Source organism: Carica papaya, chromosome 4, assembly GCF_054855325.1.
Source record: "Carica papaya isolate Zhongbai chromosome 4, ASM5485532v1, whole genome shotgun sequence".
Classification (NCBI taxonomy): domain Eukaryota; kingdom Viridiplantae; phylum Streptophyta; class Magnoliopsida; order Brassicales; family Caricaceae; genus Carica; species Carica papaya.
In genome coordinates, this window is record NC_142312.1 from 1,950,173 (window position 1) to 1,964,151 (window position 13,979).

The window sequence follows — 13,979 nt, forward strand, 5'->3', positions numbered from 1 at the left end:
TTCCATTATACAAGAAATATGTAAAGATTATATACAATATTTTTCTTTTAAAATTTTAGTTTAGTGGTTTTCGACTCTGATTTTTAATTATTCTTGTCCTTAATAATTTTATATATTGTCAATATTTATATATAGTGATAAATTGACAACAAAATAAATGTTGGTGATATGGATTTATCTATAAATAAAGAAAAATTTAAAATAAGTTGAAAATATATTTGGATTTTCCATAATAATTTTATTAATGTAAATAAATTTATTGATTTTATCCATAATAATAAGAAAATTGTGATTTGGATTTCCATTTTTGTTGGTTTTATGTAGAATAATATTTAAAGAAAAATCCCAATTTCTTAAAGCATACAACTCTATATTCAACCAACGAAAGAGGAAAACATTACGACTGAATTGGATTTACAGTATTTATTGTTTTTTGCTCCTATATACGCTCTGTATGTTCATGGTTTACTCAACTGCCAAAATCCAAATCTTTGCAATACTCTGGAGTTCTCAACTTTCCCAAGTTGAAGCTCCCAACTAAATCCCCACACGCATGCGACGGAGAGAGTGATGTTTGTATATAAGGTTTGGTCCCCAGTCATAATCATCAACTTCTTCAGATCCAACTTAACCAGGAGTTAACCACGCAACCTCCTTCTCTCGTCTCTCCCGTTTCTCTCGTCTCTCCCGTTTCTCTCGTATAGTTGTTCAATTTCACTGTAGATTTTGGGGACCTGACCAAGTTGTTCAAGTTTCACTGTGTGGTCAGTTAGGTTGGTGTTATGAAGAATTGCTTGATTGATTCCGGACAGTGGTAGTGCTGGAAGTGATTTTGTGTTATTGGACCTCAGAAGAGCTTATGCTGAGACACCCATGTCGCGGAATTTGCCTCAGGTCATCGTCCCTCGGGTTTTGTCTGGTAAGTTGCTTGATTTTTGGTTTCTATTCAGTTTTCTGGACAATTTGATTCTGTGAATGCTCGTGTTTTTTGATCTTTTTGGGGCTTCTCAAATTTGTTGATTCTGGGTTTAAGGCTTGGGGTCTGGGGGGAAGGGGGGTTGTTGTTGTGGATCCCTTATAAGGGTTTGAGATATAATGGTGGATGTCATGATAGATTGAAATCCGTTATGAAATGGATTTTCCGTATTGGTAATGATTGATTCTTGAACTGATAGTTCTATTGAGTTAGTAATTGTAAATTTAGGAACGTTTTCTTTTCAGGTAGCAAATAAACTATACTTTACCATCAGTTTTCCATGTGTGTTTCCATTTTAAGTTACGTGTATATTTAAGCAATGTTTGGAACAAATCAGGAATTCTTTTTATAAAATTCATATGAAAATCCACACAGATGCTGGAAATCCTATGAAAAATGGTACAAAATTGAGTTGATAGGAAGTTTTATGTGGAATTGGGACAAGAAACTCCAAATGGAAAATGTGTTCTTCCAATTACTTCGAATTTTTTGTAAGATCAATTTTTAGCTCTTTTATTAGAATTTTCACTCTCCTAGTTGAACCAAGTAAGTTTCTGTTCGTATTCCGAACATGGCCTCAGTGGTTGCGCATGAAAAAATTTGGGGTTATATAAGCATCTACCTGTTTTTGATGGGTTGACTTTTAACTTGGTGCAGTTTCAATTGTATTGTGCTATCCCACATACATGTCTTGACAGAGTTTTTCCTTAAAATTTTCCATCCAATAAAATCTTTTGACAAGAAAGTAAATTAGTTATATACTTATGTTTGGTTGGGTTGGATCTGCATAGGTTGCATTTTCTTAATTGCAGCATTATCTTGGAGATAAAAAGGAAGAGAAAAATGACGATGAGGAACAAATACAGAAAACCAACCACTTTCAATTTAAATGCAGGGAGTAGATGTTCATTTTCTGTAGTTGTATGGAGCTTGGTGGGATTGGTTCTTTTTCTTCATGTATACTCGTTCTTAAGCAACAAAGATGGGGTGCGTGGAGATCTTAAGTTGCAAGTGAGTCGGCACCCACTATTCCGTGAACTTGAACAAGTGGAAGAAGAGAATATCCGAATTCCGCCACCAAAGGGTAAACGTTCCCCACGTGCAGCTAAGCGGAGACCTAAGAGGACAACCACACTGATCGATGAATTTCTTGATGAGAATTCCCAACTTCGGCACATTTTCTTCCCAGGTATCAAAACTGCATTAGATCCAATGAAGGCTTCAGGAAATGATAGCTTCCACTACTTCCCTGGTAGAATTTGGTTGGATACTGAAGGAAATCCTATTCAAGCTCATGGAGGTGGCATTCTATATGATGAGAGATCTGGGACTTACTATTGGTATGGAGAGTATAAAGATGGAACCACCTACCATGCTCACAAAAAGGGAGCAGCAAGGGTAAGTATTTATTTTTTATGATAATCATGTTTTGGTATGTAGCTTGATTCTATGTTACTAGCCTTAGGCCTTTATGGGTATATTGCATAATTTCCCTTTGCATGACTAGATATTAAAAGAATTTTTATGCTAGTTCATGAAATTCCTTCTGTCTAGCTTTTTTGCTCTTCACGAATCTAAAGCTTAGGCTAAGATGACTTGAGTTGCTCCTTGTATAGAATAGGATGCCTGATTCTAATTCTATGCTCTGCAAATTAGTTGCTTTTGATGGTATTTCCTTGAGAAATCTCAGAATAACTTAGGTAGATTCAACTTGGGAGTATGATACGGGTTGTATACGAGTTGGCATAGCCTTTGGTGCCATTGTTAATAATACTATTTATTTCAGAAAAAACAAATGACACAGGTCATGTGACCATATTCTCATGCACAACTTCTGTATGCCTTTCAATGTTGTTTGGTAATTGATGATTCAAATGGAATATTTGTGTTTGTATTGTAGATTCTAAGTTTCCTACTATCCCAATTTTGAAAGACATATTATGTTCCCTTGCAACAAAGACAGAACTGATTGTAAATATAGCATGCAATGACATATTTCATTGGTATAAAAATGGTATTTATATTCACTCCTTTCGGAAGGGCCCTTCCACCGTTTACTTCATTTCAATCTCTCAGTTCATAGAGCTGGTGTCTCCCTGGTGCAGAATAGGAAGCTCCTAAAGTAAACATATTTCAAAAACAGAAAATATGATGCAGAATCAATAAAAGGCCTAAAAGTTTTAGAAAGTTAACTAAAAAGAATAGGAAGATTAATTTCTTTTTCTAAGTTTTGGGAAGTTTTATAATAAAGAAAATAAAAAGATTTGTTTTTCTATTTCCTATTTCTATAGTTCTTTCTTTTTAATTTCTTTTATTTTCCTATTTGCCAGGTTTTCTAGATTTCCTATTTTTAATGCATTTGGTACTTATAAATGAGGTACTTAATTTAGTTATTATGTAATTTATTTATGATTATTAGGCAAATATTAAGATATTACTTCACTTGTTGAGATTCAAAATCTTCAAGTCTTGTTCTTAGTTTAATTTTTTTAAGAAATTCTAGAATCTCAATTTTATTGAGGACCAAACTTGGAGATTTCGGATCTCAATAAACAAAGCAATATTTTAGTATTTGATAATTACAAATAGTCTACCTAATAACTAAACTAGTTACCTTATTTATAGGCACCAAATGTACATAAAAAAAAAAGAAATTTTAAAAACCTAGCTAATAGAAAAATAAATTGACTGGAAAAAACTAGAGAAATAGGAAATCTAGAAAAAAGGAAATAGGAAAAAAATTATCCTACTTCCTTCATTATAAAACTTTCCAAAACTTAGATAAGGATATTAAATCTTCCTATTCCTTTTAGTTAACTTCCTAAAACGTTTATGTTCTTTTATTGATTTTGACTTATATCTTATGTTATTAAAATATATCCATTTTAGGAGTTTTCTATTATGCATCATTCTCCCCCACTTGTTTTGAAATGTTGAAGTAGAAAGAATATCAAATTTAGAACTTGTATTCTTAATAATCGAAGCTTGTGAAACTTGAAATTGTAATGAGAAAACATGAATAATTCCGAAATTAGGAATTTTGAACACATACGGAACCAATTGAGAATAACAAAATCCATAAAAGGGAGAACAACCAAACTTTCCTCATTGTTGTTTGCTTATTATTGTTAGGAGCCAAAGAAGGTGAAGCAATATCTTTAGATGGGTTCTCTTTCTTCTTAACGAGAACATGGTTGTTTTCAATGTCAACAACATCGTTACTTACAGCTAAATCAAGAGATTTGTGACTAGAAAACTCAACTTGATCAGCAGGAATAACAATCTTGTTCATAATCTCTTCTTATATTTCAAATACCTCTTTTGTACCTTCAATACCATTATTTAGCTCTTGATCATTAAGTTGTCGTGCTTCCATAAGATTTTTCTTAGTCACCAATTCATTCGCCATTTCATCTTTTATTTGTTCTTTAGGTTCTATCGACATTTTAGATATACTCAATTTTTGTGTAAATGAAGATTCAAGAGTTTCTCTACTTCTTTTCGTCTCCATTTCATATATATATCAATCTTATTACTTCAATTTTGAATAGCTTCTTTTTTGTCCTCAAACTTTATAAGAATAACAAATGTCTATGACAAAACCACTAAAAGGATATGTTAGGTAGAGGGGCAACATGGAATAAATATACAAGGGCAAAATGGAATAAATATGCAAAATACTAAAGGGTAAATAGGCCTGAATCTCCTTCCCCACAAATCGGAGAGGAGTTGTAATAGAGAGGAGTGCCTAACAAACCGGCGGTTTCTCCTTTCCGACTCAGCCTATAAATAGGCCCGAATCTGTATGACATGAACAAGCATAAATTATTCCTTCAACTATCTAAGTTTTCTTATTCTCGCTCTCTCTCTCTCTCTCTCTCGCTCTCTCTCGTTGGCTCTGTCGCTCTCCCTCTCTCTCTCTCTCTCTCTCTCCCCTATAGAGTTTTTGTTTTACTATTCTAGGCATCGGAAGATAATATTGGGTTACCATTTGATAACATGTATCATATAAGTTTCCTTGGAGAGAATTTCGAGTCCAAATAGCATCTTCATAAAGTTTATAGGTTACAAAAGATCGCAACCTTGCAGAGTGTCGATTGATTTTATTTTCTCCACTTATCTGTATTGATCAAGTTTCATAAAGCGGATTGTAAACAATTATTTGTAATTGAACTATATACTTGATAGAACGTAACTAGAAGAACTTTGCTCATTTTTTCAAGTCCATCTAATCTTCCTTTTACTCCAAACACGCTTTGTCCAATATCAATTTGTAAAAGTGAATAAAAAGTGAAAGGGCACTTTTAGAAACCTCGAGAGTTGTTTTGCAGTGGTTTTGGGGTTTCACCTATCGGGAACTTCTGAGACTAATGCTGGAGGTGGTGTCAACCACCTCCTTGTGGTGGCTGGCGAACAAGCTGACCCACTTTTCTGGTTTAGGTTTTTTATAAAAAAAATTATTTATTATTATTGTTGTTATTGTTATTATTATTATTATTATTTATTTATTTTTTAAATGAATGAGAGACAGGATGTATCTGCAAGAAGTAGATGGAGTATTTTGGGAAGTTAATGTTGAGAACTTAGGGAAACGTGATGGATTGAATTTAAGCTCTGATACCGTCTGTGTCTCTCCTTTTCCTAATTGGTTACCATCCAAGAGGAAATGGGTTTACTTTTCTTGAGTTCTGCATAAACTTGTCTGTGAGAATTTCTTAACATTGCAACCTTTATGTTTCTATTCCATGCATATCAGAAAAACATCACTTTGGTATTCCTAGATTTGATACCTAACAGTGTACTGATTCTTAATTTTTCCTTCTAATTTTTATCTAAAAAAAAAACAGTGCACTGATTCTTGTACATTCATATCAAGGAATTTGGATTAGACTTGGAAGCATGATGATACTGTATAAATGTTATTGGAAAATTAAGATTACATGTGCTTCAGGAATAGGTGGTGTAATTATGGCCAGTTAATGTATCAGAACAAGTACAAAATGCTCAGAATATATAACTAGTTGAAATACTTAAAATCAATTAAGAGAATATTTTTCAACTTCTTCAGTAGGATTAGAAAATCAGAGCCGTTGATATTAACTTCATGCATGGCATGGAAAATAGAGATCTGAACTGTATACATGGGCTGAGAAGTGACTTACTTTCTTCACATCTTCGAATGAATGTGTATACTTATTGCGCCTTCATAGTTTATACAAATACAAGGCGGCAAGTCATCATCACAAGAGAATCACCTGATGAAATTTGGACTCTTAGGAATGAGGCAAGATTCTCTCCACTAGCTGTCAATTGGGCCAAATTAACTTTGGATGGATTAATTTTCTTATTTTTCTGAATATTTGGATGGACTACCTACTTATTTTGCTGGGTATCTGTGTACCTTGGAAACACACTCTTTATGTCGCCCATCTACATGTACCGAGAAACATGTTTACTGTTTGAACTTATCAGTAAAAGGTGTTCATATCTGCAATGCCAAAGGCAATGGCACGAAATTTAAAAATTTATTTGTTGTAAGAAAGGTAGTTAAGCACATCCTGGTGTTGGCAAGTTTGAAGTTTTAGTTTGATTCTTTCTTGGAATTCTTCTCCAATTATGGTGCTTAGATAATTGGTTTTCTAGGTCCAGACCACCATCTAATACCTTCATAGGATCAAATGCAGTGGCAGAATTCTGCTTCATCAATTCTATTTTTGCTCAATTTATTTCCTGATGGTCAGTTCATACAAAAATACCTGGGGTTAGGACCACATTAAAAAGATAGTTTTATAAGAAAAATTCTAGGGGTGAGATCACCATTTTTTAGATAAGAATGCACCTAAAAAGGAAGAAAATGCACTATAAAATATTAACAGAAAATTGTAATTACCAGTTGCGCTACTTGGTTTCTGGTCTTGATAAATTAACTGATGAAATCAAAATAACACAATTAACTGAATAGGATCTGCTATTCTTTGTCAAGCTAAATAGCAACTGCTAAACTCTGACAAGAAGGTTCTTTTGTTTTCCTCTAAGATGCTTCTGTTACTCCTTATTAGTTGATTATAAAAGAGTGCTATTCAGAAATAATTTTAGTAGGACTTGACATTTTACAGCAATGGTATAAATGATGGGGTCCATTAGACTTGTGCGTAATGCTTTAAAGCATATATTTTTATGCAGTGCGCTGTTTCAAGGACACTTATTTTCTGGTAGACTTGAGCATCAGAGGAGTGAGAAACTACTGTTGGGCCCTAGCCAGAATCAAATTAATGTTATCAAAGGGGGTTTTACATTGTAAATTTTACTGAAACGTTTTTCTTGTTTTGTTTAAAATCTCATAACTTAATGCTTTCTGTTGGATACTAATGTAAAATAAGGAAGCAAGGGACCCAATTAACTGGGGGATTCTTTCAGTTGGTTGAATCTGCAAGCAACCAATACTACATTTTCTCTTGTCCTAAGCTGCTTCATGGTTTAATATGGTTTACCTTATGAGGATATCATCACCTGCTACTGAACTTTCACTCAGGCTATTATTCTCTTCTTCAGCCGCAGCCTGAACAATATAGTTCAGTGATTCACATTTTTAGTTCCTAAGATCGAAGAACTCCAATTAAGTTCTTATGTGTTTGCCCTTCTATTCAGGTTGACATAATAGGAGTTGGTTGCTACTCTTCAAAGGACTTGTGGACATGGAAAAATGAGGGCATTGTGTTGGCAGCAGAAGAGGCAAATGAAACTCATGATCTTCACAAATCCAATGTACTAGAGCGGCCAAAAGTGATTTACAATGAGAGGACTGGAAAATACGTAATGTGGATGCACATTGACGATGCAAACTACACTAAAGCTGTAGTTGGCATTGCAATTAGCGACTACCCAACTGGTCCATTTGATTATCTATATGGCAAAAGGCCCCATGGATGTGATAGCAGGGACATGACAATCTTCAGAGATGATGATGGCAAGGCGTACCTCATTTATTCCTCTGAGGATAATAGTGAACTCCACATTGGACCACTCACCGAAGATTATCTTGATGTAACTCATAGTGCACGAAGGATTCTCGTGGGACAGCACCGGGAAGCTCCAGCCCTGTTTAAGCACGGGGGCACTTATTACATGATCACGTCGGGATGCACTGGATGGGCTCCAAACGAAGCACTGGCTCATGCAGCTGAGTCTATTATGGGGCCATGGGAGACAATTGGGAACCCATGTATTGGAGGGAATAAAGTGTTTCGGCTCACTACATTTTTTGCACAGAGTACGTATGTAATTCCTTTGCCGGGGATTCCAGGTTCGTTTATCTTCATGGCAGACCGGTGGAATCCGGCTGACCTGAGGGATTCAAGGTATGTATGGTTGCCTTTAGTAGTTGGGGGACCCGCTGATCGGCCATTTGATTATAGTTTTGGATTCCCTTTATGGTCAAGAGTGTCGATATATTGGCATAGAAAGTGGAGACTTCCTCCTGGGTGGAGTGTCTCGAAATGATACTAGGCTTTCCCCTTATTTTAGCCGTACTGTATCATATATGCTGAGGTTCTTTGGTTACTTTTACACTGGTCTTCATTGTTTTGTCCATAATTTTAAAGCTTCTGGTTTTTAGCTCTCACAGCACGATAACATGATGTAGATGGGTTAAGTGTCAAACACTTCCAGTGGAAACTTATACTTACTTGGTTAGGTGACTGTTAATATAACTTTTTAGGAGGATGGATCTTTATGGATAAACCCACCTGCTGGAACTTATTCACAAGTTTAGCCATCGATATCAGCATCTCAGTTATACAAAGTTTCTATATATAGTTTCTGAGCAACTGGACCAAATCATTGAAATTCTGACCATGGACTTGAAGAAAATAAAACAATAAGCGGTCAAGATTTCTTTTCAGTGATTCAGGAGTTATTGACTGAGGAGCTAGCATTTCTCCCAAGCAATTAGGCTAGTACATTGTTAAAATAATTTCCATCTAACATTGTTATAGTTCTTCAGTCATGCATGATGTGGCTGTAGTACTGACTTTTACTGCTTTGGGTGCATGTGAGAGGGGGAAAAAAAATTAAAACTAAAATTAGAAAAGAAAACTTTGAAAAAGGAAACTGGAGAAGACTCTGGAAAAAAAAAAAAAAAAAAAGAAAATGATTCATTTACTGAAGAAGGTACACTGGAGTCCCTACTTCTCAGATGTGTAAGAAATGAATGAGTGACCTAAATTTTGAATGCGGCCAATGTTTTTGAGATTTAACTTTCTACAATATATGTCTATATATATATATACACACATATAATATTCCTCCGGGGCATGTTATTATATGTATCTGTTACGAAAAGGGCAGCTTTTTTTTTCTAGGGGACTATGATGAATTTTAAGAGGGTATGGTATGGCCATGTAAGGTGACTGAACCTGATCTGATCTGATCTGGGTCTTTACATAAAGCTGGCATGGCCTAAGTTTTGGGTAAAGGCTGTAGCCCCCTCCATTTTCAGGCCTGCCCAAAATGTCAATTGCATATTCTCTATATATGTTTTATGTATGTATGTATGTATCAATAAATGATTCAACATAATCAAAGATTCAAAAGTGTGAGACTACGAGTCTGCTACAGAATCCTTCTCTTTTGGATTCATAAAATTTAGAATAACAATACTAAAAATAATTAAAAAATAAAAATGCATAAATCATATAATAAGAATGATTCTTGTGTTAAATATCAGATTAATCATTTGCGAAAAAATATAAATAAAAATACTCAATCTTTAACGTTATCGTGACACTTCTAAAATCATCGATTATATGAGTTCGAGTTAAAAAATTTATTCTTATAGATTACGATAGTCTATATAAGCTAGCAAACTTATATAGAAGGAGATTTTTAGGATTTTTTTTTTATGTTTTCATAATGCACATAATATTAATTTATAAAATAATTACATATATTCTAGTGATTAAAATTATCATACTTTTAAACCACATCAACATTAATATTTTATAGGTTTTTCAGTAACAAAAGCTATTGAGTTTAAAATCATTTATATTGTATTATAATTAATATATATTTATAAACTGATTAATAAATATATATATATATATAATTACTTAAAATTAATGAAACACTTGATTAAACTAACTTGGTGGGTTCATCATCAAAATTTACCAAATTGGCTACAAGTCTATGAAAAATATTGAAGTTGGAAATATATATATATATATATATATACGGGTACAATTATGATTAGTAATTAGATTATGTCGTGACCACAATTTGAAAAGTGTAATTAGCTAGATATTAATTAGGTGTAACCACAATGATTAATTAGAAAATTTAGAATTGAAGAAATGGTATTACGTTAAGCTAACAATACATAAATATATATATATATATATATATACACACACACACACACACATACTAAACAAGAGAAAAGGAAGAAATTATTATATTCATCTTTTTTAGCATATAATTAATATCTTTTTCTTTTGTAACATGTTTCCGGTCGAGCTTTTTTCGCCCCCCCCCCCAGGAAGATAGCTGGTCATCGTCAATGGTACAAAACACAGCCCAAAGTTTAATCTCTTTTTTAAAGCAGATACATATGGGCCAACTTCTTCTTTCTTTTAATTTTTTCTTATTATAATATATATATATATATGTGTGTGTGTGTGTGTGTATAAACAGAAACATATATAAGTATATATATATATATATATATATATAAAGGGAAGAGAGTCTGATGAAAAGATTAGGATCTGAATCCTAAAAAGCAGTTCCCACTATAACTCTTTTTTCCCCCCATCTTTCGTTGGCTATAAAGTACGACACTTGTTAACGTTGCTACAGCACCATGAAACTCTATTTATTTATTTATTTTTTGTTCTTTTGTTAGTAATTAATTAAATTAATTAAACTTAATCAATCAATTAATTAGCTAATTAATAACCTCTTCTTTTTCTAGGTATTGATAGAAGTTTCGGTGGGGGCCATTGATATAACTAGGCAAATATAAAGCTAACTTTCTCTTTTTCTCTCTCAAATGGAAGGTGACCCATGAATGCTGATATATCCATACACACACACACACACATATATACACACACATACGTATACATGCTGGCCACTAAGTCTCTTAGCGGCCTTACGCCACTAATAGCTAGACAACTTTTAAAAAAATACATTTTGAGATTCTCCAAACGCAGCCCAAGCCCATTGGCCGTCCCAAGATTCTGAAGGACCCCCCCCTCTCTTAACATAACTAGATAACGACATTTTATTTCGCTAATTTGCTTAACTCGTAATAATTTTAATTAATTAATTAAATTACCAATTAAAAAAAACATTAGACAATTACACAACATACCAACTCCATTTGAACATATTAATATTATAAATTAGTGTATCATTCATATTAATTTGTTATATTAACACCGACCGGTATAAATAATATATATACGAACCTATGTATCTTGGTGGGTTAGGGTATGATCATTCATTCAAAGTATTTATAATTTCATCACAACCGGTAATCAATAGGACGTATATAGAGACAATTTAGGAAGGTCAATTGTTCAAATCTAAATTATAGACCATACCCGTTATCAAAATTTTAAATATTTAATCTATTGATTGCTAATTTGGACCACGTATACATATATATATATACACACACACGCACACACATATAGGACCTTTACGTTGTTGAGCAATTTATTCATAATGGAGTAGGTGTTTTACGTGGAAAATAATATAATGAGAATAATTATTAAAGACTAGGATAAGAAAAAGGCCATTAATTCTTTAATTTCCTTTGAAAATAAATAATCGCAAAATTAAGAGGAAGGAAGATTTAATTTACTCGGAAAAATCCCATAATTTTCTATTAATTAAAAATCAGACCCAAATCAATAATTCTTTTTTTTTTTTTTTTTTTTTTTTTTTTATACTTAAAATTTCTCCATGCTTTCTTTAAGATCGCCACCGTTGAGGCTTCTAAAAATACACACTTCACAAAATCCGTAGTACCCTCGTCCTCCAAAGCACGTGCCAGAAAAAAAAAAAAAAACACGTCACACGTGTGAAAACCACTCACTCAAATCAAGCGTGTGAACCGCCGTACGTTATCCTGAAGGCCTCCATGCACTGGCCCAAACCACCGGCTGGTCTTTCCACGACAAGAATATTCCGGCGTCAGGACACTGTGCCATTGACCACCCCTCCTTGTATCTCCTCAACAAGGCGCGTACATCGTCACACACCTCGTCGCTGAACGCCACAGGGCTAAACCCGCCTGCATGCAAGCGTCTAGACCAGCGCGTGGCGGATTCTCGCCGCTCGATGGAGTGAGAAGGCTGACATGCCACCAGGTCCACGATGGATCGACCGGCTGCCCGCTCCAGCATCAACCGTTCGTTGCTTGTTCGCGGGAAACTCTCCTCCAGCGACTCCAAGTAAACCCTAAACCATCTTAAGCATTCTTGAAAACCTTTGAAGAATTCCATCCCATCGACGCCCACGTCAAGATCGGCTTCCTCTTCAACGACAGTGATTATCCTCGGCTGCAGTCTCCTGAAGCTCGACACAACCGAATCTCTACTGTTACCGACGGTTGTGATCGAGTGCAGCGTGCCCACACAGTTGATAGCAAGAGCTTCGTCGTCTTTGATGTCAAGCTCTGATAAATTCAAATCACATAAATCCCCAGCATGATGGATGACGTTGAACTTAAAGGGAACGCCCATGAGGCGAGCGAATTTCTCCATTCGGTTTCCAATCTCTTTCATCACCTTTTGCACGGCGGCGGAGCCCGACGACGTGGCGCCGGATTTGTTGGGCACGACAGTGGTGAGCCGGAGGTGAGGAGTCTCGTCCGTACGAGTGGCGAGAGCTTCAAGCAGAGTAGGCCACTGGGTGCAATATGTATTGCTAATATCAATTATGTGAAGCTTGGTCTCCCCTTCAAAAGCTTCCATGATTGCACCGTTACAAGCAACATGACCGAACGTTGTCCAGGGGCTTACTTCTTGAAACTTCAACACCGTCTTCCTCGTCGACTCGAAGGAACACGTTTTCTCCGACGCAGACGCCAAAGTCCGGTAGCAGCGGTCGCCGGAATCCGTCATGCGGCTAAAGAGAGCCTGCAAGAAGTAAGAAGCGAGCTTCTGGTCAGTATCTCCGTAGGGAGAACCCAGCTCGTTGAGCATCCACATGAGCTGTTGAACCCTTGCGCTGTTCTTGTCCGCAATAGCGCGTGCAGTCTCGAGGAGAAGAGTAGTAGCCCAGTTGGGCGAATAATCGAAATTGAGATCAGGAGCAGGGGAAAAGGAGAAGTCAGAAGGGTCGAGCTGGGAAAAAGCATGGTGGGATTGAGTGGTGGTGGTGGTGGTGGTGGTGTTAGTGGGCGTAGTGGAGGGGTGGGGCTGGTGATAAGGATAGTAGTGAGGCCTAGAAGAAGACGAGGAGAAGTCTTCTTCATCCATGAAAAAGTTGAAGCATTCTTCGTCTTGGTCTTGTTGGTGGTGATAGGTGTGGTTTTGTCTGGAGGATCTGGAGCTGCTAGAGGTTCGGCTAGAGGAGTTGAAAGACTGATCGGATTGGAGACTGACTAGCCTAAACAAGGTATCCATTTAACCAAACAGAGACCCACATCAATAAGATTAGTATAAATCACTTTAAAGCTCTGATATGTCCCTCTGTTAGGTAGAAGAAGAAGAAGAAGAAGAAGAAGAAGAAGAAGAAGAGTCAATGGTGGGTATGGTGGTATAAGTTTGATTTTAAACAGAGGGGAATTGGGAATTTGGAATGATTAAAATTTAAAGGCAGGATCTTAAGATTTGATTTTTACTAGTTGGGTTTTGTAAAAAAAATTATTAGAGAGAGAGAGAGAGGGAGACAGTGTGTGTGTGTGTGTGTGTGATGAAGAAGCTAAGAGGAATCTAACTATCAAAGCAAATTATGAAATAAAAAAGAGAAAAAATGAAGTGAGCTTTTTCTTTTTTCC

At 35.4% G+C, this 13,979-nt stretch overlaps 2 protein-coding genes across 4 annotated transcripts; one reads left to right on the plus strand and one right to left on the minus strand.

The window, feature by feature from the left end:
* Nucleotides 1-357: 357 nt before the first annotated feature.
* Nucleotides 358-8,542, plus strand: LOC110822317 (uncharacterized). 3 transcript variants are annotated; one of them, XM_088217261.1, is made up of 3 exons: nucleotides 358-919; nucleotides 1,768-2,374; nucleotides 7,625-8,542. In XM_088217261.1, the coding sequence occupies exons 2-3, from the start codon at nucleotides 1,820-1,822 to the stop codon at nucleotides 8,474-8,476; spliced, it is 1,407 nt and encodes a 468-aa protein (XP_088073387.1). In that variant the 5' UTR covers nucleotides 358-919; nucleotides 1,768-1,819; the 3' UTR covers nucleotides 8,477-8,542. The 3 variants fall into 3 exon arrangements, with proteins under 3 accessions (XP_088073387.1, XP_088073389.1, XP_088073390.1); XM_088217263.1 differs by having other exon boundaries at nucleotides 1,789-2,374; XM_088217264.1 differs by having other exon boundaries at nucleotides 359-919; nucleotides 1,872-2,374.
* Nucleotides 8,543-11,890: 3,348 nt separating this feature from the next.
* Nucleotides 11,891-13,979, minus strand: SHR (GRAS family transcription factor). Its single transcript, XM_022052139.2, has one exon. The coding sequence runs from the start codon at nucleotides 13,603-13,605 to the stop codon at nucleotides 12,100-12,102; it is 1,506 nt and encodes a 501-aa protein (XP_021907831.1). The 5' UTR covers nucleotides 13,606-13,979; the 3' UTR covers nucleotides 11,891-12,099.